The sequence below is a fragment of the Rhamphochromis longiceps genome, linkage group LG4 (genome assembly GCF_057381845.1).
Source record: "Rhamphochromis longiceps isolate RC_006_pf linkage group LG4, R_longiceps_female_GT1.1, whole genome shotgun sequence".
Lineage (NCBI taxonomy): Eukaryota > Metazoa > Chordata > Actinopteri > Cichliformes > Cichlidae > Rhamphochromis > Rhamphochromis longiceps.
In genome coordinates, this window is record NC_140560.1 from 33,643,836 (window position 1) to 33,671,318 (window position 27,483).

At 39.7% G+C, this 27,483-nt stretch overlaps 1 protein-coding gene across 1 annotated transcript in view; it reads right to left on the reverse strand.

The window, feature by feature from the left end:
• Window positions 1-254: 254 nt before the first annotated feature.
• Window positions 255-27,483, reverse strand: part of mybpc2a (myosin binding protein Ca) — a 39,010-nt gene continuing 11,781 nt past the window's right edge. The window contains exons 8-26 of the mRNA XM_085405294.1: window positions 26,229-26,353; window positions 22,393-22,498; window positions 20,424-20,593; window positions 18,717-18,882; window positions 18,077-18,183; window positions 17,946-17,975; window positions 16,474-16,613; window positions 16,072-16,231; window positions 15,210-15,314; window positions 14,856-15,044; window positions 14,582-14,716; window positions 12,659-12,826; window positions 12,240-12,328; window positions 6,314-6,509; window positions 5,042-5,181; window positions 3,440-3,599; window positions 2,055-2,191; window positions 931-1,117; window positions 255-632 (exon numbers count right to left, since the gene is read on the reverse strand). Coding sequence (XP_085261420.1) covers window positions 598-632; window positions 931-1,117; window positions 2,055-2,191; window positions 3,440-3,599; window positions 5,042-5,181; window positions 6,314-6,509; window positions 12,240-12,328; window positions 12,659-12,826; window positions 14,582-14,716; window positions 14,856-15,044; window positions 15,210-15,314; window positions 16,072-16,231; window positions 16,474-16,613; window positions 17,946-17,975; window positions 18,077-18,183; window positions 18,717-18,882; window positions 20,424-20,593; window positions 22,393-22,498; window positions 26,229-26,353 — 2,545 coding nt within the window. The 3' untranslated portion in view covers window positions 255-597. The remainder of the gene's footprint in view (window positions 633-930; window positions 1,118-2,054; window positions 2,192-3,439; window positions 3,600-5,041; window positions 5,182-6,313; window positions 6,510-12,239; window positions 12,329-12,658; window positions 12,827-14,581; window positions 14,717-14,855; window positions 15,045-15,209; window positions 15,315-16,071; window positions 16,232-16,473; window positions 16,614-17,945; window positions 17,976-18,076; window positions 18,184-18,716; window positions 18,883-20,423; window positions 20,594-22,392; window positions 22,499-26,228; window positions 26,354-27,483) is intronic.

Sequence of the window (27,483 nt, forward strand, 5' to 3'; positions counted from 1 at the left end):
GAACCTCTTTAATCCTGGTTACGCCATGATGTCGGCTATGCCTGACTGAATATTGATCCCTCCATTGAACCATTACAGGCCCCTGCTCACACACCACAGCGAGGAAACAGGGGCGTGCGTACAGCCGGTCAGTCACACTGCGGTGCTTTCAGTGCTGCAGCTGCATCCCAATCATAAATTCATACCAACCTATAAAAACGTCCAGGACACAAAACAGACAACACAGGGAGCCGTAATGGATGAAAGGCTGTTTTATAAGTGTGTTCAGTGACAGGTCCACTTCACAGATAAGAAGGATCCATCTGTGTGTGTGGTCACAGCAGGGCAGCTCTACTACTCTACACTGTGGGTTCTCTCAGTCAGGGAGTGACAAGGTGGCAGCGTGCTGAAAGAATTTATGGCATATTACTGATATGGCATTCATCATAGCAGCGGTGAAAGGCAAGCATATGCGTTTAGGGGGGTGGGGGGTGCACGGGGTGGCTTTAGAACCTCACAAGTGATCTATTTTAATCATATTTATTCATGACTATCCCGTTATACATAATCCATTACTATTCCTGTTCAACTGTATCCTCTGCTGTTTCGCAGTGCCGCTCATTTCTTCGCCTCCTCCCCTTTCTCTTGTAAAACTGTGGAGAAAAAGAGAAATTTAAATCAGCACGAGGGGCCAGCAGATCATCCTGTTTAAAGTCATCTGTGGCTCTGAAACTTTCTCTGACAAATACAATAAGGTGATTTATATTTAGCACAGGAAAAGGAATTCTGCTTTCGCCTGAACAACAGCTCAGGCAAAAGGGGTTGAGGGGATGGAGATTTGTCATGGTGAGCTTTATTGAAGCCTGCCAGGGAGAGACTTGCCCTGACTTCAGGTCATGCTTTAGCTTTGAAACTACATTGTTGTGGGAAGTGAAAACTACATCGACATACCTCGAACCTCCAGAGTGCACTCCACCTCGTCTTCCCCGAGGTCATTGATGGCCCTGCAGGAGTATCTGCCCCCATCAAACAGGCTTGGCTTGCGGATATTCAGAGTCAACACTCCCTGGTTGTTTTGCATCAGAAACTTGGGGTCTTCACCGATGATCATTCTGTTCTTCATCCAAATGATCTTTGGCTAAGGCACAGTAGGATGTTGGAGGAGCAAGCAAAATTGGTGGGATGCAGGAAAGGAGAGGAGAAGGGTGTGTGAGTGTACGCGTGGGGGGGGGGGGGGGGGGGGAGGGGGGGATAACACAGCGAGGGACGTCAGGAGGGTAGGAGAGAGCAGAGGGAGGAGGGTAGGAGGTGAAATTAGGTCAACGTTTCGCCTTGACAAATCTTTGCCGATTTTGTGTGATTAAAAAAAATACATGCGCTAAAAGATCTAGCTGCTCCACCTCTTGTTCTAGCTTCCTACATAAAAATACATTCCTGCAGCAAAGGCATCAAAATCCTTTCTGACTGTTCACACACTCACTGCTTGACACTCAAAACCTGTAAAAAAAACACAAAGCAGGAAATCTGTGGCAAACCCTTGCAGTGCAGCTATCACAGGCCAATCCAGGTAAAGTCCACACACGATGGTGCTGTAGTGTGTAGTATAGTCATTTGCAACAAACAGCTGGGGGTTACCTTTTGTGCATTCAGCACTGCTTTATTGACAGCCATGACTTTTTTTTTTTTTTGTCTTAACACAACCACACTAGGACACATTGTACTCACTTTATTTCACATTTATTTTACTCGTCATGCATAAACTAGGAAGCACACTTCTCTATATTTTATCTTTAGGTTTTCTAGATATGTTTGAATCTGTGAGCCGCACACAAACTACCATCAAAATCCACATACTGATTGGTGTCTAAATACCTAACAGTCTAAATACCTTGTTGCTTGGTTTTACAGACCAATTTTTAAACCGATTTTTAAAAATTATTTTATATCTTAAAAATATAAAAAGACAAATAATTAAGAGCAGAAGGATAAATACCTTGGGTTGTAAATGAACTCCAATCAAATGCCCAAAAAACGACATCACTGACACACACCTGTAAAAAGTAAAGTTCAGATACCTTGGGGTTGCCACGAACGGCACAGGAGATGGCGGCACTGTATCCTGCAATGACACTTCTGTCCACCAGGGGAGCTGTGAATTTAGGACAGCTGCTCACGTCTATCTCTTTGTAGGGTGAAGTGTTGTAGAGCAAACCTGGACATGGGGTGAAGACGTTGAGACACACATACACTCACACTGCTTGATGCCAACACAGATATAATGAAACATAATCAAAGTCAACATATATGAAAATAAAGTACATATATCCATAAATAAATCAAAAGGCAGGGTAAAGAGGTAAGCTTCAAGTTTATGATTAAAGATTTCAACACGTCCTCCAGCAGACTGGAGCATAAAAGCTAACGCTGACTCCCCAAAGGTTTTTGTCCTGTGCTTTCCAGGTCTTTCTATGATGAATGTGAGACTGAAATAATACCGAATTTGCTTCCTTGTATCAATAATGGATATTCAACAAATTTACCCATTGATGGGTTAAGAGGAAATTCAAATAATTCTGAGAATTTTCTGAAGAATATGATGAAAAGACAGATGAAGGCCATGTAGCTGAAAAGGCTTACATAGTGTAGTGGATGAAAGATGTTTTCATTTCGGTGGGGCATGCCTCAGTTTAAAAGACGCCAAGCTAGTTTGTACCACGCTGTAAAAGTCGATTCTGTCCAGGAAATGTGTAACACATAGACTGAAATGCATAATTATTAACCTTCAGTTGTCACTGTCCACTATTTTGGGAATGTTTTGTCTGTAATATCCACGCCGCATCCTCTCACACAAGCAACTGTTCTCAACTGGCTTTTGAGTTATCGAGGCAGGAAGCTGACTTTTTGTTTTATGCTCAGGTCAGGTGGGCACCGCGATCAACAACCCTCCAAATTTTATAGGCCAGACTGATGCTTGGAACACAAAAGAGATTGGCTGGTGGGCTGCCAAGTCTTCTGGGAGAGTAAGCAAATGCAACAACACAAAAACAGTAGCAGCATTTGGCTGGTGGCAGGTGTTAATTTCCCAGCCTGGTTGCTTTCATAATATGCGGCCAATATTAAATGGTATTTAACACTCTGTCAAAGAATATTTCTGTTAAGCGTAATCAGTGTGAATTAATTTAGTTTTAAACCATGTTCAAGCAATTAATCACAGCCGATAATTAATTATAGGTAGTTCTAATGTCGTTACTGTGTTCTACAGCGAAAATAATACAAAGCTGCGTTTTATTTAGTGTAGCTTCTGTTTTTCACTACTGTACCCTTTACAAACCACAATGCTCACTTTATCTTTCAATTGAATACAATGTGGTCTACCGCTCAGCATGCGTTAGATGTTGCTCAGCATCAAAAGCAATACTATCATGTTACAGAGAGCAGAGCTCTGCGGGGATTTCATTACCTGTTTTGGTAATGACAGCGGTGTTCTTGCTGATGCCAGGCTCATCGCTGAGGCCACAGATGTTTTCGCTGAACACTCGAAAGGAATACTCGTTCCCCATGACCAGGTCAGACACAGTGCAGCTGGGCCTGCGGTTGTGCTCATAGACCGTGAACCACTCCTGATGTATGAGAGAGAAGGAGAGGTTCAAAGAGGCTTATAGCTGAGGTGGAGCTCTATATGCTGAAGAATCTCCAGTGCCCAACATCTATGTTCTTCTAGGCCGCCTTCCTGTCGATTCATTCAACATAACGACCATGGTAGCGTACGACGGCTTTGCGTACGACGTACGACGTTGGGTTTTTTGCACATTCGCTGAGCATTGCACATTCTGACTTTGGAGTAAATTTTCTAGGAAGCCAGAGTGGGAATGCCGTGTGGAGATGACATGTTTTTCACTTGTGAAAAATCTTTCTCACTTGGAATAATGGACTTCAAAGCCTCAAAACACCTTCCCAGATTGATGGGCAGCAAATATTGTTTCTTTAACATGATAGCTGATGTCTTTGCATCTTGGCAATGTATCTACACACCTGAACGCTCCAGACTAGCTTTTACAGGAGTGCTCTCACTTATCAACTATCAGTTAATTAAATGCATTTGATTATATGCACTTGTCTTTCGCTTTCCCTTATATTTCCTGTTGACACAGTAAGGGTGTACTTACTTTTTTTGCACACTGCTTCTGCATTTTGACTTAGTTTTTATTAAATAAATAATGGCAGGGTGTAATATTTCATATGTAATTTTACCCAATTTTAACACCTTCCAAGGATCTTTATTATGTGCTGATTGACAAACTGATTGAAAAACTTAGAACTGACAGTTGATTTCTTTTTTACCATGACTGTAGTGTAAAGTGGGCTTTTAGAGGTTTACTGCTTTCAAGAAATTGTTCATAAAATTGTAGGGGGGAGAGTAACAACAATGAGCAGAATAATTATATATATATATATATATATATATATATATATATATATATATATATATATATATATATATATATATATATATATATATATAAACATTAAATTGATGCTTTTTTTTTAACATGAAACTTGGGTTAGTTCAACATAGAAGCTGAAAAGTGAGCTCTGGAAGTGATCCATAGGTGCACAAGGAGGCGACCCTGATGGGCAAAATGGGACAAATCAGGTTCAGTTTTTGTTTCTGTAGTTACAGAAAGTTTAAGCTTGCATTTTTTGGGGTTTTTTTACATTCTGTTTCTTTTCTGATGATCAGACACAGTGTGATCGTTCCAAATTTATTCTGCAGCAGCTAATGTCAGCAAAAGATCCCAAAGCAGGACTGATCTTCATGGAGCGTGCCTGGCTGTTTAACATTTAGCAAACCACAATATAGAAAATGTCAGGCAAAAACAATTAAATCTAATCCCAGTGACATTAAAAACAAAACACAGAAGAATTTGGTTCAACTTGTACTTGGATGCATAATTTAAAAGACACTGTTGCTCCGGAGTTGCATGCCTCCAGCACTATTATTAGCGAATTACCTTGCTTGACAAACCCTCTCAGTACCACCTGTACACTCTGTCATGCATACCTTAGTCTTCTTGTCAGCTTTCTGAATGGTGTAGCCAATAATCTCACAGTTGCCGTCATCTTTAGGCGGCTTCCACTCCAGCGCAGCATTGAAGCCCCAGATATCTGTGACATGCACGGCGATGGGAGGACCAGGCTTTTCTGGTGGGATTGTGAGAAGTGGCAGAGTCGAGATACAGGTGGAGGATTTTGTGTGAAACTATGAACAAGACAGGTTCATTAAACTGCACAGCTCAAGGGTGGTGAAAAAATGTTCCACACATGCATAGCTGGCTGAGATAACTCTCTTCTTTGCCTAGACATAGATGTTGGCAAGGCTTTTAGAGGCTGAGAGAGGGAGAAATGTACAAACAGATATGGAGCAGGGAAGTCCCAGTGAGACAAAGAAATCAACACTTGCAGCCGTAGAGATTTGACAGATTAGACAGATTAGAAAGATTGACAGATTAGCAGAGCAAAAGACAATAGGATCAAGGGAAGGCGGTGATAGCTGCATACATTACTAGAAAAACTGTTGGCATAGACGTAACAAAGAAGAAGTATGCCTCGATAACAAAGCAGAGAAATGCAGTGTATTTATCACTGATCCTTCTCTGTGGCCTTCACCAAACACAGTGCAGTAAAGAAAACAGTGCAACATAGTAGTGTGTCTCATTAATCTTGCTGTGAACACTCTTTTCTTTTGGAGTACAGTACAAACTGTGAGCACTGCTTCTGTTTTTCCCCTTTAATCCCTCCTGTACTGTCTCCTGCTAAACGAGTACAGTGACAGATCAACTGAGGAGGGGGGGGATCAGAGCCTCTCATTATTAGCTCAACCTTCTCAGCAGAGGAAGTGACAGAATAGCCCTCAAAATCCAAACCTAATCCAAGTCTATAAGCAAATAATCTCAGCAGAGCCCCACCAAATAATCCACCCAGAACCCTGACCCGCGGAGACGAGCAGTAAGCTGGTGAATGAGCTGGCGGCCACAGAGGCAGGAGCCAGGATTATAACAGAGTGAGAGAGAGGACTGAGCACTTTGATGATTTGCTACTTTGAGTCACAGATCCTTCAGAGTATGAAATAAGGAATTATCATCAAATTTGACAAAAAAAGACTCTTGACATGTCACAGATTCAAGCTCGAAGATTCATCCCATTTCAAAAAGGTTATTAATCATGCACTTTGTGAATTACGTGCTATGTTCTAATCTTAATGAGAGAACATGAGGTGCGAGTTTACATTCTTTAGGTGAAGCTTAGAAGGTGTTGCCATGGTGAAGGGACTGACCTACAACCTGGATGTGTATGTCAGCGCTGTCTGACATGTTTTCAATCTGAACAGACAGTGTGTACTTTCCAGAGTGGACCCTCTCGGCAGAGCGAATAAAGAGGATGGTGTCAACTTCACTGGTACGAGTTCCCACTGTGTGGTCCTCCATGGGAACACCATCTTTATACCAGGTCACAACAGGACGAGGCTTTCCCTGTAATTAAAGGAAAGGAAAGGAAATGATTCCAAATATTTCAAGGAATACAGTCTTTCCAAAAATCGGGCACAACCCTTATAGCAAAAGAAGATCATAATTTCCATCATGTCAGACAGTATGTCTCTATTGTCCCATGAGACCATTCTGCCCCGCTAAGCATTTATTTTAAAATACTGAGGCAGCAAAAGAAGCAGGAAGACTTCAGCACAGAACAGAGGAATCATCACTGTCAACAAACCTGATGTTACCCACATAGCAAAATTGGTATGGCCCAGATCTGGCCCACACAATGTGCTTACACATGGCCCACATACCGCAAAGAATGACGGCCCTTTGGTGGCCTAGATCAGGTTTGCCAGATGTGGCCCACGCATGGCCAGCAATGTGTCCACAAGTGGCCTTTTGCTGGCCCTGTGCTGGCCCAGAACAGTTTCAGCTCTGGCCCCAGATGTCAGCCTAATGTGTACCTTAATCAAGCCATGTAATAACAATGTGCATAATAGTGCAAAGTAACATGACAAAACTCTGTTCAGACAGTGAATGGACTGATTCTTATATAGCACTTGTCTACTCTGTCAGATTACTCAAACACACCACACTCACTTTCTCTAAACTGAGTGCTTCCGAACTACATTTATACATATTCACACTTGACATACAGACTGGAAGAGGCAGGGATCGAACCACTAACCTTGTGATCAATAGGTGAACTGCTTCACCTCCCAAACCAAACCACAATTGAGCCAGATATGGCATGCCATCACATAGTGCCATCTATGCCAGGCCTGGCCCATATCTTGATGTCATATGTTTTACCATGCCAGAAGTCAGCCAGCAGTACCGGCTTGATACCAGATCCGGGCCAGACCTGCTTGCTATGTGGGTAGCTGGGGTAGAGGTGGGTTACAAAGCAGCTTGCAGATACAGAGATACACAGCCTGCCCAAAGATAGAGATATGCCACTGAAGTAAATCTGAATAAAGATTTGTTGGCAAAGAATCGCAACAATATCAGATGGACTGCAGAGTGAAGGCAAAAGGGCCAACAAGTGCTCAGCATCTCTGTAATATCAATATTCTGATCCTGATTTGAACCTGCTCTTTGCTCCTGCCGTACATCTGATATCTCATCCCAAACCATCTCGACTGGGTTTAGGTGACCAAGGAGTCCAGGCCATCTGGCGCAGCACTCCATCACTCTCCTTCTTGGTCAAATAGCCCTTACACAGCCTGGAGGTGTGTTTGGAGTCATAGTTCTGCTGAAAAATAAATGATGGTCCAACGAAACGCAAACCGGATGGGATGGCATGTCGCTGCAGGATGCTGTGGTAACCACGCTGGTTCAGTGTGGCTTCAATTTTGAATAATTCCCCAACCATGTCACCAGCAAAGCACCCCCACACCATCACACCTCCTCCCAGCACAGATTTCCACTGGTCTAATGGCAATTCCTTGTGTTTCTTGGTCCAAACAAATCTCTTTGGGTTGTTGCTTTTCCTTAGTAGTGTTTCTTAGCAGCTATTTGACCATAAAGGCCTGATTCACAGTCTCCACTGAACAGTTGACGTAGAGATGTGTCTGCTACTGGAACTCTGTGTAGCATTTATCTGGTCTGTAAACTGAGGTGCTGTTAACTTGCGATTTCTGAGGCTGATGACTCGGATGAATTTATCCTCAGCAGCAGAGGTGACTTTTGGTCTTCCTTTCTTGGGGTTGTCCTCATGTACGCCAGTTTCGTCGTAGCTCCTGATGGTTTCTGTGACTGCACTTGGGGACACATTCAGAGTCAAATTTCCCAGACAGACTGACCTTCAGTTCTTAAAGTAACGATGGACTGTCATTTCTCTTTACTTAGCTGATTGGTTCTTGCCATAATATGAATTCTAGCACTTGTCAAATAGAGCTGTCAGCTGTGTACCAACCTGACTTATGCACAACACAACTGATGATCTCAACCCCATTAAGAAAACAACAAATTCCACAAATAAACCCTGACAAAGCCCATCTGTGAAGTGAAAACCATTTCAGGTGACTGCATCATGAAGGTCACTGAGAGAAGGCCAAGGGTTTGCAGCGCTGTCAACAAAGCAAAGGGGGGCTACTTTCAGGAATCGAAAATATAAAACATATTTAGAGTTATTTATCAATTTTTTCTTTGGTGCATAATTCCATATATCTTGCTTCATACATTTGATGTTTTCTTTTTATACCTACAATGTAAAAAATAGTAAAAGAAAAAAAAACATTAAATGAGAAGGTGTCCAAGCGTTTGACTGGCAGCGTATCAGAATAACTAACTCAGTAGCTGAGTCTTCAGCTGATATGCCATTATTTCATCTGACCTCGATCTGGGGGCCCACCTAAACTAATGCTTTGGTTAATCTGTTGAAAATGAAACAACTGACTTGATTACTCACTAATAATGTCCTTACTAGTAAATTGATCTTTTGATTAACAATAAATTGATCTTATAGAATATTTTTTTAAAAAATGTAAACTTTTGCACATAAAATATTTTATTAAACATGTCACCGATAACTTTAGTTATGGCCTGATATTACATCAGTGTAAAAACAGCCGCGGGAACACACTCAGTCCAGCTCGTGGATGAGATGACAGAACAGTCGGTGCTCTTTTTTCCCAGGAGAACACTATGTAGCCATGTTCTCTGTCTCAGAGAAGGCTTTTCATCTGCTTCTTCAAAAGGAGACCGAGCTATGGCTCGCTTTCTTCTTGTCTATTTTTATTTAGAACAGTGGTTTACCCTTTACAGCTTATGGTTAGATTCTTTTTTACCACTGCCATAATTTGCAAGTTGCTGTCAAAAGCTGTAACGCTCCCTGTGCCTTTAGAACTCTTGTTCCCCTGTTACTACCAACATTAGCACATTAGATTCCAGAAGAGGACGATATGTTTTCAAGTAGCAGCCATGGGGAAATAAGGGCTTGGCTGTTTTTTCTTCAAATGACCACTCAAGGATTCACTTAAAATATCTACAATGTGCAGTGGGATTGAGCTTGGGTAGGCTTTGATACAAATGTTACCCCATTTTTAGATTTTTAGATGCCCCGGTGCATGATATAGCCATTTGTTAAAGATAACTAAAAATAGCAAGTTTAAAGTTAAGGTAATGTGGTATTTACAGATGGCCCCAAACACCAGAAATGTGAACCAATAACTTTTGGCTGGGGATTGCTTGACTAGCTAATCATGTTTTTCTGCCATCTTTAGGTGAAATTGCATTTTCTAGTGGAAATAAATTTAGAATAGCAATTAGTAAAGATTTGAATGTATGTCTTTTTAAATCATTTTCAACAGTTAGTCATTATGTTTTCTGTCCAACCTCACGGTTTTGCTCACAGCTCATATTTCAAAGCTCATGACTGATTTTGACTCCTTCTGTATTTTTAGATTCTATAAATATTCCATAGGCAGTCGAGTGGAGGTATGTGTGATGTGAAAGCCTGATTTACAATGGGTGCAAAACATTTCTTTAATCTACTCTCTGACCACTTTACCAAAGCTAGATAAAAAATATTTTTAGGTGTCATGTGGATATTCTGCCTTTACTCTCCTTTAATTAAATATTAGACATGGGGTACTGACACTTTGTTCAAAGTTAAAGTGTATAAAATATCACCACTAGGCTTCAGTAGAGTTTTTACCCCTCAAAAAATGTTAGTGTTTGAGGGGTAAAAACAGTAAGCTGTTTACCTCAGCTGTCTATGTGTGTCCGTGTCTATTTATTCTGGAGGCTTTAAAACTCCTCCAGAAGTGAAGCTCACTTCTGTGTGATGACAGCGATACTGGGGAGAGTTGTTGAGGAAATCCTGAACTTTTCTTTTGGTAAGTGCTGCTGTTTTTTGTCACTGTTAGCTACTGTTAGTGTGTTAGTAAAAATTTCTTTAAAGTGGATCTACAATTGCTGGACTTAGTGGGGACTAAGACTGATTATAAGAGGGAAAGTGAATTCTAGAACACTTGCATGATGTTAGCTTATTTTAACAAACTGTTGTTGTTGATTAGACAGGTCATTATCAGCCGTTCGGAAACAGGAGGGTCACATTTAATGACAATAAGTAATTGCAAACATATTTGGAATAAATAAGATGGTTTTGCACAAACCCTGACTTCAGTTTGGGAGATGAGGTTTGAGGTAAAGAGAAAAAGCATGATATTTTAACCAGATGCTGATTGTGTTGTCTCTTTCCTTCACGTTTTGCATCTTTGGTGATGAGAACCCCGTCTTATGTGATAAAACATACTGTAGGTACGATCCTTCATATCTTGAGTCTGGCGTGAATAAAAGTTGCCCTGACAGCAAAAGAACACCTATGAGTTCTCTTCTCCACCGCCTTTGATGTACCACATATGCAGCTGGTCTCAAGCCACACATATAAAACACAATTAAGCAGAACAGCAGTGTCCATCTCGGGTGCTATAGTCAAGATGGCAGGGCAACGTGATAGCTTTCACAAAGCAGTGCCTGCTCCTATGTATTTTTAATGGATTATTTAAGTTTATTATATACAAGTTTATTAGATTGCATCAATTTGTTGAAAGGCATAATCATACATCACATTAATTAATGTATATTTATGAGTACAATATCCTGTTTTTCTATTAAATGAACTCAAAAAATACCTCAAAACCAGAATTTTAGCCTTGAGACATAAGAGCTGTATTTTGGCTGTTATTCCTTTAACATAATCTCATTCTCCTCAACCCTCACTGTCTACTCATATATCCCCGCACTTACTCTGATTCAAAACCAAAAATCAATCATTAAACTTTATGAGAAAACAAGCCGTATTTGCTTTCACTCCATATTTTTTCATGGTCATCTGTCCCTCACCTTTGGGGACTCTGAGTACATGCCAAATGTAGGACTCCAATAAGCAGGCAGAAGGTAGCAAAAGCAAACCTTTTATTTATATTTATGTATTTAACAAAGAAATCCAAAAGCACAGCAAATTGCAACATAAAACTTAAACGAATCCATAAACTTTAAGGGAAAGAACAAAGAGCGCACAAGGGAAGATAAACAAAGACTGAGGCGAAGGACACGACTACTTCTACACAAGAGGGGAAAGTGGAAACAGGAGGGTAACAAGACACAACTGAACCAAATCTATACAATGAGACAGAAGGTTCTTAGTAAAACTAAATGTAAAACCAAAGAGACGAAAAAATTCCAAATGAGTAACAATAATTGCAACAAAGAAAACACAGAGACATGAGTGAAGGTAACAGATGGGAGAAGACGCAGAATGAGACAGAGGAAGCACTGAGGGAACCATAAAAACAAACTAGAACTAGAATCAAAACCTAAATAATAAACAGAAATAAAAACATACAAAAAAATTCATATTTCCAAAAACTCAAAATGCTGGAACCACCCAGAGAACCCACTCCACATTTAGAGAACCACTGTTCTAACATTTGTATATTTCTTAATATTTGCTAGGATTGTTTACATCTCATTTCTGTTTTTTGTTTGTTTTTGTATTTTGAAGAGGAAATATGTGCCGTTTGCATGAGGAGTGAGACTGGTGTTCTGTTTACAGTTGTTTACTGCCTGTGACTGCACCTTGTTCATTTGCATTTTATGCAGTTAAACAATAAACAAACAAACAAAAACCACATAAGAGCACCTTGTATTGTCCACTCTTTTTTTCCCGATATTGCAAATGAAGTGTAAAAGCTAAAACTCTAAAACCAGACTCACCTGGAAGGGGATGACCAAGTTCACCTTCTCGCCCACTTGTGTGATGAATTTGGTTCTCAGACGCCGAGGCAGGCGTATCTTTGGATTTTCTGGTTGGTGGACACAGAGAAGCAAAAGTTAACTTTGTGAAAGAGTGGGTGATGTGGGGGTGTATAGATATGTAAAATGTAAAACATGTAGAGCTTTTAGGTTTTCTGTATGTTCCTTTGCGTGGTTACAGTAGAAATGAATGACTCTTATTGGTTAAAAATCTCCGATATTTGCAGTAAATTTATAGTAGCTAAATTATTTTTTCCCCTCTGATTTATCCTAAATGGTTGCTGAACATGATGTCTATCCCTGAATACACTAAATATTTCTAGTGCTGTTAAACAAATGTGTTCATTAAATGCTGTGTTTGATTAAAGCTTGTTTCTGACCCACAATCTCTCGGATAGTGACGGCTTGGGAGAGAACGGCAGGAGGACTGTGGCCGGCAATGTTGACTGCGATCACTCTGAATAGCATTTTCTCTCCCACTGGGAGTCCCTTCACCCTGTAATGGATATTTCCCACCGGTTCCTCATTAACCCGCACCCACTGGTCACCTAAAAGCAATAGTAGGAATAGTGAAGAAACAGATCAGAAAACCAGGATTAGTGTGTAACTTTGAGATTAATGCTGAGAAATTAATCACGTATAAATATTGCTTACCAGTGAACAGGCAGATATACAAATAACACTAAAACACACACACAGGCACATTGGCAAATACGTCTTCACTCAAACTTTTTTCTTATACTTACTAATCTTAAAAACTCACATACAGTTTGTAAATAGCTGAATGATGATTGCTATTACAGTAGGCAGAAAGTTGGACAGTTTTCTATAGCGCACATTAATCCAGCCTCAGGTGGCCTTTTCTCAGGGGGTCACAAGCTAGTGTACTCCTACAGCCTGGATAAATGAGAAGGTTGCATTAGGAAGGGCATCTGGTGCAAAATCTGAGCCAAATCAAACATGCGGATGTGTGTGCTGTGGCAATGCTTTGGGAAATAAGGGAGCATCTATAAGTACCTCTCACATTACACCAAACACATGATTTCTTTTGCCTTTGGTCATGTTTTTTTGTTTGTTTGTTTTAAGAAGGATTTGTCATATCACTCATTTATTACTTTAACCGAAGGAATAATCATGACCATTATAGTTCCTATAATAAATAACTTTTAGGCAGAGAGGTTTTAGCAAATGATCAATCGTTCTCTTTGTATGAATAATTTTTGGGTTGCCAGGATTTGAAGAATCTCATTTGCACGACTGATTTCTAATGTGTCTAAATTCCAGTGTTCAGTGTTACTGTAATCACATTACATTTTTCAGTAATGCAGTGCGAACTGAAGAAGCTTCTAAGATGAGAGGTGAAACGTCTTCAAGCAACTTAAAGAAGTCCCAACGCTTTTCTTTCCAAGCTCCTTAGACTTCTTCCTACACTTGTGCTGCGTTCAGCTGATTTTTTTTCGTGCATGACAACAGAAAAATGCTGGAGCGGTTTAGAGCTTTTGAGGAGCAGTGATATGGATTTTTTTTTTTCCATCGGAAAGAAATTCCAGGACATAAACAACTATATTATACTCCAAAACTTTGGCTCTTTGCAGGCATCTACTCAAACAGCATGCTAACATAAAGCTAGCCAAGAGTGACGATAAAGCTCAGCAGACAGGTAACAAAAGCAGCAAGTAGTCAGGCTTGTAGCCTCCATTTCGCTCTGTTTGTGTTTCTACAGCAAAATCCCAGTGCCATGTAGTACATTATGAGTTGACTTGTAAAGGAAATGAATTTCAACGGGGTAATGTTGTGTTAAATCCAACATGTTAAACTTTTCAGTTTCAGGAAATAACATTTCTAATGTTTGACTGTGATCATCCCACTATCTTCTGCCTGTCATGCCTCTGGCTATACATAATTCATGTATATACACAAAACACAACAGATGCAAATATCACTGTTAGCATTTATATTGTAATGATTATCTAACCTGCTTAAAATTGTTTAGTGGCCCCTTCCTTTCTGCTGCATACCCAAGATTGCAACCACTGAGCGTGACAAGTGTTTCACACGTGTAGAGCATTTCATGCAGCCTTGATTGAGAGCCGGAAAACAATCATACACTCAGAATAGCAGGTGTAAGTATGAATTCCTCTTGCTAGCTAACTCAAAGGTGCATAAATATATATTAGCCCACAATTTACTGTTAATATCCCCAATTTGTAAAGTTCTGACATTTATCTAATGTCGTTAGTTATAGCTTACAAATCCAAAATAAATCCTTAGTATAAAGTGATATCCATTTTGGTTATTCTTACTTCCTTCTTTGCAGTATTCAATGATGTAGCCATCGATGCCACCTGCTCCGATTTTCTCTGGAGGACGCCACTTGAGTGCACAGGTAGAATCTGTCACATCATCTACTGTGAGACGAGTGGGCTCACTGGTGGGGGCTGAGAGAGACAAGAGCTAATTAATACGTTAATACGGGGTATAATGGGATGGGAAGGTAGGTTAAGCTGCTTCAAAATGAGCATTGTGTGAAAAGCCTCTGTTAATTAACCATTCTGCTAATGACAAATGGCAACGCACCAATGGGCATGAAGGGCTTTGAGCTTGCACTGGGCTGAGAGATGCCAATGTCGTTGACTGCAAACACCCTCATCTCGTAGAGTACACCTTCAATCATCTTCTTAGCCTCGTATGTGGTGGACTCGTAAACATCAAAGTTGAGCTTCGTCCATCTGGGCGAGCCTATCTTCTTCCTCTCCATCAGGTACCCTCGAGGAAGCAGGATCAACATACGGTGAAGTCGTTAAAAACAGCTCCAAGTCAGTTAGAAAAAAATATTGCAATGTAATAAACAAAATGGAATTTAAACTCCTCTTTTCTCCTGGGAGGAAGACATCAGATGTGAATATTACACGCTGCATGTTTCAGGGGTACCTTTAACGGCAACTCCACCGTCAAAGGCGGGAGGGTCCCATGTGATGATGGCAGAGTCCTCGCCAACTGATGCGCACTTGACGTTCTCAGGAGATTTTGGCACATCTGGAAAGGCAGGTTACAGTTAGAAATTGAAAGCATGGAGAGATGAAACACAGAGAGAAATGGGAGCGTTTGAGGTTTTTGATGTAGTACAGTACGTAAGACAACATGCAGATGTGATTTAGGGAGTCAACACCAAATGCACTGGTAAAGCCATCATATGTTTCACTGATCACAAATGAAAAACGTTACATTTTTTATTACCTCTATATAGACACTGCCACTTTGTAGAATAAATTACATCAGTGGTGATTACAAATCATGTTAGAGCAAGCTATTCTGTGTGTTTTATGACTCTTAAAAACTATTAATCAAATGTTTCTATGTCCCTTATTTAAGTAATTTCATCCACTGCTCTCTATTCATTGCTTACCCTAAAATCCATCTTGGACTAGAGACTAGATAATTATTATTTATTATATAAATTATGTCTTGGTCATTCTTAGTTCTATTAAGAGACAGACAAATTCCTTACAGTATGTATTTTAATGAAAAACAATATCTGAGGTGAAAGTCTAAAAACATATGTTTTTTTTAATATGTTAATTGTTCTGGGTAGAAGCTGCAAAGACACTGGACCTAAAATTCAGATGATGTGAGTTTTTAAAAGATGGCACCACTATTGAAAATTATGGATTTCCTTTTTTTTTTTTACCATGACCCAGTCTCAAACTCTGAGGAACTATTGCCCTCAGTCAGACAGAAGTAATAGAAAGGGATCAAGGAAAGAAAAAGGCAAAAGTAAGAAACAGCCACTGACCCACAACTCTAACAAAGAGATCCGCCTTGTCCTCGCCGACAGGGTTAGTCACCGTGATGGAGTATTGGCCCTCGTCCGCTTTCTCCGCCCCCTCTATTACAAAGCTGCACACATTCTGCTCTGACTCCACGTGGACCCGTCCCTCAGCCTCGGACAACACCTACCACACAGGGCAGCACAGAGTGAGAGACAGAACAAAAGGAGATTGCTGAAGAGGACTGTGTCGCATGACGACAGCCACCACAAAGACAGGTGATTCAACCGTCCCACTCTAGTGTTGTTTCATTCTTCTTTTGTGCTGTTTAATGACTAATGGCGAGGTACTCTGATTGACGCAGAACATATAAAATATCTGACGCGTTTGTGATGCGAGGTGAAGGATAAGAGCCATTTCTTTCTCACTTGGTCTCCTTTCATCCAGCACACAGTGGGGGCCGGCTCTCCTGTGAACTGAACGTCCAGGCGAAGTTTGTTTCCAGCCACCACCGTAATGTTGTTCTTGCCGCCGGAGCTACCGGTGTCCAGGAAGATCTTGGGAGGATCTTTCATTGTGACCAGATGAAGACAGGAAGAAAGAGACCATTTAGTTTAGAACAATGATGTTGGTTCTTTTTTTGTTTTTTATATTTGAGATTCAAGGTGTCTCAAAGGTGGCACAAAGACTAAATTTACTGTTTTTTTATTCTATATATGGTCTTTTTGGACTCTGGCAAAAAAAAAAAAACACTAGAGGGATTTGGGGGTTTTACATTTGGAGCAGCATCATACTATACTGCCTAAAGCCAAACAAGCAAGTTGGAGCTTTTGTCTACTCGATGGCTTTCCAGAGCTGTGAGCATTTTCAACTTTCACATTCTTCAGTTCATTATATATTTTTAAATTGTTTCATAGAAGAGCCTTTTGTGTTGCATTTTATGAAAAGATCACACAATTTTGAGAACAAAACAGAGAGCAAAGAGCAACTTAACAGCAGCTAAAAAGCAGTTTGTTGTGATTTAACTTCACACCTTTCTGCAGGGATGTATAAATGAACTCCAGGGTACGTCTGTAAACTCTAGGGTGTTGTTGCAGGTGGAACAAAGTGCACTACAGACATACCTAAGCATCAGTCTGAGTGTGGTTAAATAAAAAAGGAAGTGCAATTTCACCAGTATTGTTCAGTTTTATGATTAAGAAATGTAAGTAAATCTGCCAATAAGACATCTGTCACTATGTCTAAAATTACAGAAAATGCTCCACCTCATGGACCCATTATAAAAAAATATAAGTTGCTATAGTAAAATGCTTCTGTGTTTTAATTGTTTTTGTTTACCTATTACTTTATTATTTGGCATAGTATGAGTAACAATAGCAGAGTTCCCTTATCAGTAGGAAAAACTGTAAATACAGTTAAGTTCAGTGATAGGTTTTCAGTCCCTCCAATCCTCTTATGGCTCAGGGACATTATAAGTGCAGCAACCAGAGCTAAGCTCCAAACAAAACCTGCACATATGAAGATTAGAGATAGCCCAGATAACTGTCACCCAGTCTATTTGTATTACCAAAGCATATAATAATGTCTGCGCTAAAAAACTGAAATGAAATCCTTGATGTGCTTCTGGGATAGATGAAAACCTGACATAGACAGAATCTGTCCCACTAACTATAACGTACGGTTAGGCATCAATCAATAAGAGTGTTACACTAACAATAAATGATCAACTATTTGATTTTTTTAAAAGGGCACAAGGACATTTTAACCATTTCCCTGTTCAGAGGGTCACTCAGTGGCATCTTATATGATATTTGCTATATTTTCTCAACAGCTGATTAGCTCAATAATGTCATACACGACAGTATAAAGTATGAATTTTGTCTTTTAAAAAAGCACCTACCTTGTCGTGGAACATATTCAATTTTTATCTCTGTGGGGAAAAATGAAACAGATCAGGAAGATTCAAATTTGCAACTTATAGGTTGAATTCAGAAGAACCGCTTGGTATTTTGATTTTTACGTCGCTCTCACCCAGGAAGTTCAGTTTTGCTGAGAGAGAAAGTGCGTAGCCATCAGGGACGAAGGTATAATCTCCAGCGTCTGAAGCCTTCACATCATTGATCGTCAGCTTGTGGATCCTGGGGACATGTCGCCAGATGTTACCAAGGAGACAGCAGTTGTTATGACCCGCATTTATGCAAAGGACAGTTGCCCTAGCAACATACTTCAAGAGACAATATCGCAGAGTGAGAAAGCTACTAAATGGCTTTCACCTTGTGTGACCGCTGTCACCTTGGCATATCTCCTTCCATAGGCAGCTCTGATGGAGGGCTTACTGAGAGAAAACCCAGACCCTTGGGGTCTGTTTGTTGTTTGTGTGTGACCATGTGTGAGTGTTTGAGGGAGCGTGTCTATGTGTTTAGAGGTTAGAGCTTTACAGATTGCAGCCTATCCCCAAAAAATGGGTCAAACAACTAAGAAAGCCCTCTGGTAATAGTTTTCCAAGCCATGTAGCAAACTGTTTATTGTCATAGCTATATGATTTTGTGAGCCTGGGTGTGTGTGTTTGCTGTTGTCATAATGCGTGCAGCTGTACATGATAGGTAGCCAAGCTGGAAACAACAGTTTTATCACAACAGAACATCAACCCACTGGAGTCTGATAGCGATACCTTCCAATGTGTGAAATTTTGATGCGATCGCTGGCCTCGACTTCGATACCATCCTTGAACCATTTTCCGGTCACGTTTTCATCAGACACCTCACACTTGAATACAGCTTGCTCAGATGCCTTCACTGTCAGGTCGGCTATGCTCTGTAGAACTTCCAGCTCCTTATCTGCACCACAAAGATCAATCAAAAGTTTAATTAATTAAAAAAAAAGCCTAATTAATTAAGTGTATCCATGCAAAATTAGTGCAAATACAATGTTACAGTTTTGCGCTTGAGTATTACAACTTCCTGGATTTTATTTGTGTGTTCCCATTTCCAATCTTTAGTGTTGAGTTACATTAACTACCCATTAGAAACCTAATTATTACCAAGTATTTATAAAGTAACGTTGGATTTGGAGGAATCGCTTCCTCCCCCTTTTTTTCTTTAAAAGAAAAAAACTCTACTATATACCTATGCTGGCATTGCTACAAACTAACAGCGACCTCCACACCCAAATGAAACCATTGCACAAACGTCAAAACTGCAGTTCTGTGAATGAGCACTTGAGGCTAAAACTGAGTCAGTCTCCACAGACTCCTATGTTAGGCTGCCTCTTGCACCGCAGCAATAAACATGATCGCAAAAACGTGTCTTTAGCCATTTTCCCCCTTTTATGCATTCGTTTTAGTACAACTAATCCATACATACATTTTGTAAACCATTTCAGAGACACCCCAAACCCGCTTTTCTGGTCATCTTTTATCTGAAAGAACCCATCCTACTCGGATTCCCTAACCACCACTATGGAGTAGCAGTTCTGAGTTCTGGATGACCTAGAAGATCCCAGAATCAGTACAGAAGAAACTAATTTTCTTATATCTGCAATTTGCTTGCAGCCACAAGTGAACGGTAGGAATGTAGATCAGCTGGTAAATCAACACCTTTGCTTTCACGCTCATCTCTTTCTTCACAGTAGATCTGAGCAGTAGTCACATTACTGGACGGTGACACAGGCAACACTGACAACAAACGGGGAGTGTTGCCTCTGAGAGGAAAACTATTATCCAGCATTCCTTCGTTACCTCATAGGCTTTAGCCATGCTGGTTTTAGCCACTTTGACTGTAGTACTTTGTTTATATCAGCTACCTAATTCGCAGTTACTATAACTATACTATTTTTTCTCTGTATTTCTATCCTTCATCTGAGGGGGAAGGACACAGATTTTTTCACACTATAATCAATTTATGGGACTCGTTTGACTCACAGCGTGTAAGTGCCTGATATCTGAAGCCTGATATCAATTTTGGAGGTGTAAAACCAAATTAGTATGACGAATAGTGTGATACAACTGATACAAGAGATTAATGAAATAAAATTAATGATGACATGAGTAATGACTAATTTGTTGCTTTTCATGCTTGTCAGGACGGAAAACATCAACATGTGCTGAAGTTTGTTTCTAACTGAGGAGTCATACTGGAAATACATGTCTGTAAACTTTAAACAGCACCACAGATTTCATGGCCTTTGCAATTTAAGAACATTAATATTTTAATTATTAATTTTTATTTTAATTAATAATTATGTAATGTTTAATTTTTAATTGCTCCAATAATATATGATCATGTTGTTATTTGCTTTTCATGATCCCCGTTTGTTGTCAATAAGCCCGGTTAGCCTGGATAGCAAGTTTTCAAGCACTGGTGGACTGGAGGACAAATACCTTCAACCTCCAGCTCTGCCTTTGACTCCCCACCGTTGGTATAGACGTAGTACGTTCCAATATCCTCTTTAGTGGCTTCATTTATGATCAAAATATGTCTCTTCCCATCTTTCTTTAACCTGTACTTTGAACCTGCAGTGTCTCTATTCAACTCCACTCCATCTTTCATCCTGTGAAGAAAACACACACACATATATACATCTGAAATACTTTAGCACAGGAACGCGAGAAAAGGGACTGATACTTGAGATGTTGGCAGTGTTGTAGATAGTGAGATCCTTCAGGAGTCAAAAGGCTTTGGGAAAAAGTTGTGCAGTAGGTGAGGATTTTTTGTGTACAATATCTGTACCAAAAAAAGCTGTGTATAGCAAAGAAAAAAAATGCATGCATTCATACTCATATCTTTTAGTTTGGCTCTCTAAAAATCTCTGAGTGGAATAACCACGTCCAAAAAAGTGCAGACAAGAAGGAAGCAAGGAAGACAGTGTCCCAGTTAACAGCCCATCTAGGCTTCCCCTAATTGCTCAGACAGCTTTGATTGCTGTGTATTATTTCAACAAAAAAACAAAAACCCAAAAGACATCTTTGTAGATTTTGCCTAGAAACTGTCTGGCTTTGTACAACAAAGAAACTTAAAATAAAATAAAATAAAAGCCACAAAGATTCTTCTTTTGTGGAGAAGATTATTAGACAATGATATTAGAGTCAATTGCAAAATGTTTAGCTAATAGCAATGTTTCATATAACAATTTGGTTGAGCTTATTGATAGATGCTTACTAATAATGGTTTTGGTTTTGGGGGGGGGTTTGTTATTCATTACACCTTTTGCACCGATAAATCTTTATTTTAAAGCTTTTCATCACACCATCTTGGAATAATAAACCATTACAGTACTGAAGTGACAAAACAGATAAATCTCCACCATTGCTTTTGGTAAATACTGTCTTATTTGCTGAGGGCAGTTAGCCAAAGTATAGTCACAGTAGAAATAAAGTCCACCTATTACTTAGTAGGTTGTAAAATTAGATAAATACACATCAGACTGGCTCGTACTGCCAATCTTTTTAAATCTTATCTTAAAACACATTTGTATTTACTGGCTTTTAATACAATATGAGAGTTATTTGACAATTCATATTTGATGTTTGCTATCAATATTATAAGATATTTTAATAGGTATTTTGTATTCTTGTACAGCACTTTGGTCAACATTCCTGTTGTAATTAAATGTGCTATATAAATAAATAAACTATATAAATGATATAACTATATAAATACAACCTCAGTACAACAGCAAAACATGACATATTACACTTTGTCATCATTTATTTAATCAAACTTAAGCAGACCTGCAGAAACAATACTTGAAAAACTAAGACAGGACAGAAGACAGAAAACCTGATTGAAACGCTGTGCCGTCAATAACCTCAATGAACCTCAATGAGCTCAAGTAACATTGAAAAGTGAGCCAAAACTCTGTGATGTGAAAGCCTGATAAAGTCGTATAGAAAACAGCTACTTCAAGTTACTGCTGCAAACATTCCCCCTAAGAGGAATTGAATCACTGGGTACTTTGCTTTTCACACAATGCATTTTGGATTTTGCATTTTAGTTTTTAAGAAATAGATCATAATATGTTGTAATATGTCATGTGCTGTTGTTCATATCTCGCTGTATTTACAGTATTTAATTTTAAAATGTAAAGCCTTAGGAACTGACATCTGTCCTTTTGCCATGACTCTGTTGGAGTGTCCTTATGCAGAAACCTCAGTTACACACTATTAGCCAGTATCTTTTATGTTAGCTTGTAAAAATTAAAAAAATTGAGCTGCGTCAGCATTGCTTTATGAGGCCTGAAACGTATTGTCTCATTGGACTGTTTATTCCGTTATACAGAGAGTTTTATTAGCTGAGTAGCACATTGATGAATTTCAAACTCAAAATGAACCGAAGGGTAAATTAGCTCACCATATGACGTTAGCGCCTTCCTCAGACACTTCCACTTCAAACTCCACCCTCTCACCCACCACTGTATGAACATCATCCAGCAGCTTGGTGATGGTGACTGGAGGTTCTGAAAACAAATAGCTTTGAGTCAAACAACAGATGGGAAGTGAGTCATTAAAGAGATACGCTATTTTATGTAAATCACCAACGGGAAACTGGACATATCTAAATCACCGGAGTACACAAATACGAATGGAGAGTAAAATAAGTGTGGCGAATAAACACATCTGCAAGGAAGCAGGACTTGAGGAGAGTGACTAATGCTTTTCTACGATATTAACAGCAATAAGAATCTATCATTAAAAGATATTAATTATGTCATAATACAGTATACATGTACCTGTAGGTCAGGTTTTTTAGCATTATTTTCTTCTTTTTGAATGGTCAATACCCTACTTTAGTACCTGTTAGCAGAAAAATAGGATAGCACACAAAACATGTAAACGCTCCTTCGTATTTGAATAACAGCATAGTATATTCCTGAATTTCTTATCCAAAGCCACCAAACACACCCATCTTGTGGAGGTGGAAGGCACCTCAAGTCTCCTGAGGTGGTGGGAGTCACATTGTGTAACCACATGGTGTGATGCTTGATGCTCTACTAGCCTCAGCTATTTGTCACAGTCGGCCTCCAGTCCCCCTCCGGACGTTTCAATTCTTTCTCCCCTTAGCTGGTGTGCCCGCAAACTCTCTGAACTACACTCACAACACCACAGAAATATGTAAAAATCTGACTGGCATCACAAAAGTTTTGTGAAATGAATTTGATGTTGTCCACATAAAAGCTGAGGAATATATTCTCTCTGGAATACACAGACACAGCTAGAAGAGTATGACACTGAAATAGCCCAGTAGGTTTGTAATAGCGGCCGTACCTTCAAGTCTAGAAAAAGCAATATGTGATTTGTACTCTGATATGGAATCACCGTGACATGTTTGGAGGCTCCCAGAAACTCTAAAAGTGAGACACTGAATGCAATAGAAATGTAGATGTAGATACAAAGTCATGTAATCAATAGTTTATCATGAATTTGTCCCTTCAATGAAGTAGCTGAAAAGGCAACTGAGTGAGTGAGCTATACAGGTTTCAGTTAGGACAAGAAAAACAATATTTAATCTAGCTTTAAGGGTTTTTTCAGTTACATAATCTGTTTAGTGTTTAATAAATAATCACAAGCTTCATTTCCAACTGTTTTTTTATGTCTGTTTATCTCGTATCCCTTCACCCGTTGCCTACTGGTGGTGGTCAGAGGGCCCGGTGGCGCCAGTGTCCGGCAGCCTTGCCTCTGTCAGTGCGCCCCAGGGTGGCTGTGGCTACATTGTAGCTTGCCATCACCAGTGTGTGAATGGGTGGATGACTGGATATGTAAAGCGCTTTGGGGTCCTTAGGGACTAGTAAAGCGCTATATAAATACAGACCATTTACCATTTACCATTTATATATTATCATTTTGTTAGTCTATGTATTTATGTAAGCCTGTGTTATTATTATTTATTATCATTATTATGCTATAACAAACAAATATGGGATAAATAAAATATAAACTAAAAGATATTTATTAACTTAATCTAATAACTTGTTTTATCTAAACTGTTCCAGCTGGTCCCTGATTGGCTACTTTTCTTTGATTGGGTGATATCTGAAAAGTTTATTTTTGCTTGTATATTCTGTTTGTAACCCATGTGAAATACAGGGCTTCAAAATCCCTTTTTGTAATCTAAGGCTATAGCCTGTTATTGTCACAAGGGGGCGCTGTGATGCAGTCTTGTGTTCTGATGACCTTGCGTCTAGTGCGCAGGAAGTATTACCTCTCTCTTCCTGTGAGATTTTCCCTCTGATGGCGGTCAAGTACGTGTCGGAGCGCATGGAAAAAGTATCTTGGTGTGCAATACTGCAACCCGGTTAATGAGACCAGATTGTTTTACGTATAAATGCTAATAAGGTACTCTTTTATTAGGCCCCGAACTCTGACCACAAAGGGAATAACGTCTGTCAAGTTATTTGTGTCTGAAAATCCCGGTGAGTCACGTGCTTTCGTTAGCTACCTGTTAAGTTAGATAATGTATTTCACTAGCTGATTCAGCTCAGAAACCTTTGAACAAAAACCAATCGGGAGCTATGAGAATCTGGCGTGTTGTTTTACTTCTCCTGTTGTTCTTTACAGTGTGTTATAAGTGTTGAATGCTTTGAGCTAAACGATGTCGATGCTAGATGCGATGCTAGCTGCTAATAGCTGTTAGCCACCCCACCCCGCTGAAGCCATATTCCGATCGGGGAGGTATTCAAGTAGAAGCAATAGCTCTGTTTATATTAGAATGGTTATGTCTTAATAGATATGAGCATATTTCAAGTTTAATAGGGTTTGCACACTGACAATTCCCCTACAGTACACCTGTTTGGGTTTTCAACGACTTTAAAGGACAATTCAGACTGGACAATTCAAACTTCACAACAGGAACACTTTAATCTGTTTCATTCATTCCCAAGAGCTCTGATACTGTTCAGTATAAATCTTCCATTTAAATGTCTTTATTTTGTTTTGTTTTACATGTATTCACCTTTAAAATGCACTATTAGTGTGCAATTTGGGTTATTGTGTTGTATATGTATATAAATGGTACTGAGGCAATAAAGGTCCCAGTTATTCACTTCCAAGCCAACTCCTTTTGTGAGTCCCCAAAACAAAACCTCCTCCTGAACCTAGTAAGATGTCTAGGGTCTCTATTTGAAGTGAGAGTGTACTGGTCCTGAGTAGAGGCGCTACATGTTCTTAGAAGGAAAGAGAGAAAAGAAAAATATTGGAAAAACTGGAAATTGGAATCGTCCAAGACAATCTAAATTGATGCATCTTTACAATAATGGTACTATAAAGGCCAAGCAAATCTACTTTAAAATTGTATATTGTAGTGTAGTATAGTATTCAGAATATGAATTTGAAGATGGAAATAAGCATGAGATTTCGCTTTAAGAATCTAGTGTTATTTCATAAAGAGCTCAGAGGAAAAATATATGAAACTAAAGCAAATCAACAGAAAAAAATGGGTTTCTGAGCACATCTCAAACTGATGTCTGCTAGCCAGCTTACAGAAATCACCTCTACAGTCAGATTTTGACCTGGTTTGCTGGAGCTGAAAATGCTTCCTGTCTGAGCACACCTTTATGAGTCATTTTCGATCAAGACACATAGACACATTGTAGCTGCCTGGGAGTGGTTACAGAGCTTATTTTTATGGTTCTGATGATGTAAGAGAGTAAAGTATGGGATTAATATAAAAGCAGTAGACTGAGTTACATCCATTAAAATGTACAGTAAAGTGGCATGCATTTAGTCGATCAAATAGGCCCAATTAATACCGAAAATGACATGTGTTACAAGAATACGCAAAATACAAGTGCTTCTTTCAAAAACCCTGAATACAGAGCTATCATACACCAAATCTGCCTAGCAATTTTACTATTACCATTGATCCGTATTCAAATTGTCCTTCAAAAACACACATATCAGTCAAACTCTGATAAATATGTCAGCACATTAATACAAACAGCACGGCGACAATGATACATGACAATAAACAAAGCATGAAAATTTCACTCGCCACGTACCCATTAAAAATGAGTGAGCAGACAACAGAGCGCAGCATGTTACTGCGTGGCATAAAAGCATTGAAATACACAGATGACATGAAGGGAACAGAGCTGTCAGGCCTCTCAACACTCAAATGACAGCATTTGCTAAACCAAGCAGAAAAACCGCTCCCTCCTGAAAGGATTCCTCCAAAGACAGTGACTCATATACCTTTGACAAAAAGCTCCGTGAAGCACTTCTCCTCCCCGACCACGCACTCGTATGCTGCGTCATCCGACAGGTTGCACTTATTGATAGTGAGTGTCCGCTTGTTGCCCACGCTCTCAAACACATACCTGGACGCAGAGGGATGGCGGGGGAAGATTATACGAGTCGGATAAAGAAGAAATGAAGTGAGAGACAAAGAAAGGGAGAGAGAGCGAGAGAGAATAATGATTAAGTGCTTTCAGCAAATCCAACCACAGTCAGGCGAACGGGGCCTAAAGACAACAGAGTGACTCAAAGTTACAGATCGAGACAAAGAATGCACACATTTAATATATGCTCCCACACACATGCGTTGAGCTTGCTGTGAAAATATGGTGCCAAACATCAGAGAGCTACAGTAATGCCACAGTGTCATCACACGCAGTGATGAGGCAGTGATGAGAAAGATTCCCATGGTTACAAGCTGCAAGCATTCACATCATCAGACCACTCAAGGTCCATTAACAGTAGGTGTAATTTGAATACTGAATAAGTACTTATTGTAAGGCTAACAGTTAAGCAGAAATGTTAGAAACAGAGTGTTCAGGATTAAAATGTATTACATTTTGATTTCATTGATGTAAACATGTCATGGTCCCTGGATTTCTTTATTATTCTCGTATACTGCTCGAGACAAATAAAGGAACACTTAGGAACACTCAGTGACGCGTTAGGAATAAAATGATGCCACATCATTTGATGGAAATAAAAATGATCACACGGCAGAGGGCTGAATTGAAAAGTACCCCAAAAATCAAAGTGAAAAATACTGTCGGCTGCGATTTCTACCCCTCACAGCAGTTTCAGAAAACCTGACCTCTGACCTTGACCTTGAGGTGGAGGTCACTGAGACCCAAACTCATCTGAGATTTTTAGTAGCTACAACTGCATTATTCATTTCAAACCACTACGTCACTTCATTCTTGAATTCTCGCATTCACAAGCTTGCATGTCTGCACCGCCAGCCCGCCACTCGGCAAGGTGACGACAATATCCCATCAGACTTTTATGAAGCAATACCAAATGTAACTCAGTAGTCTGTATGCCCCCCCTTGCTTGTATGCATGCCTGACAATGTTGGGGAATGCTCCTAATGAGACAACAGATGGTGTCCTGGGGGATCTCCTCCCAAATCTGGACCAGGGCATCACCGAGCTCCTGGACAGTCTGAGGCGCAACCTGGTGTTGTCTGATGGATTAAAACACAATGTCCCAGGGG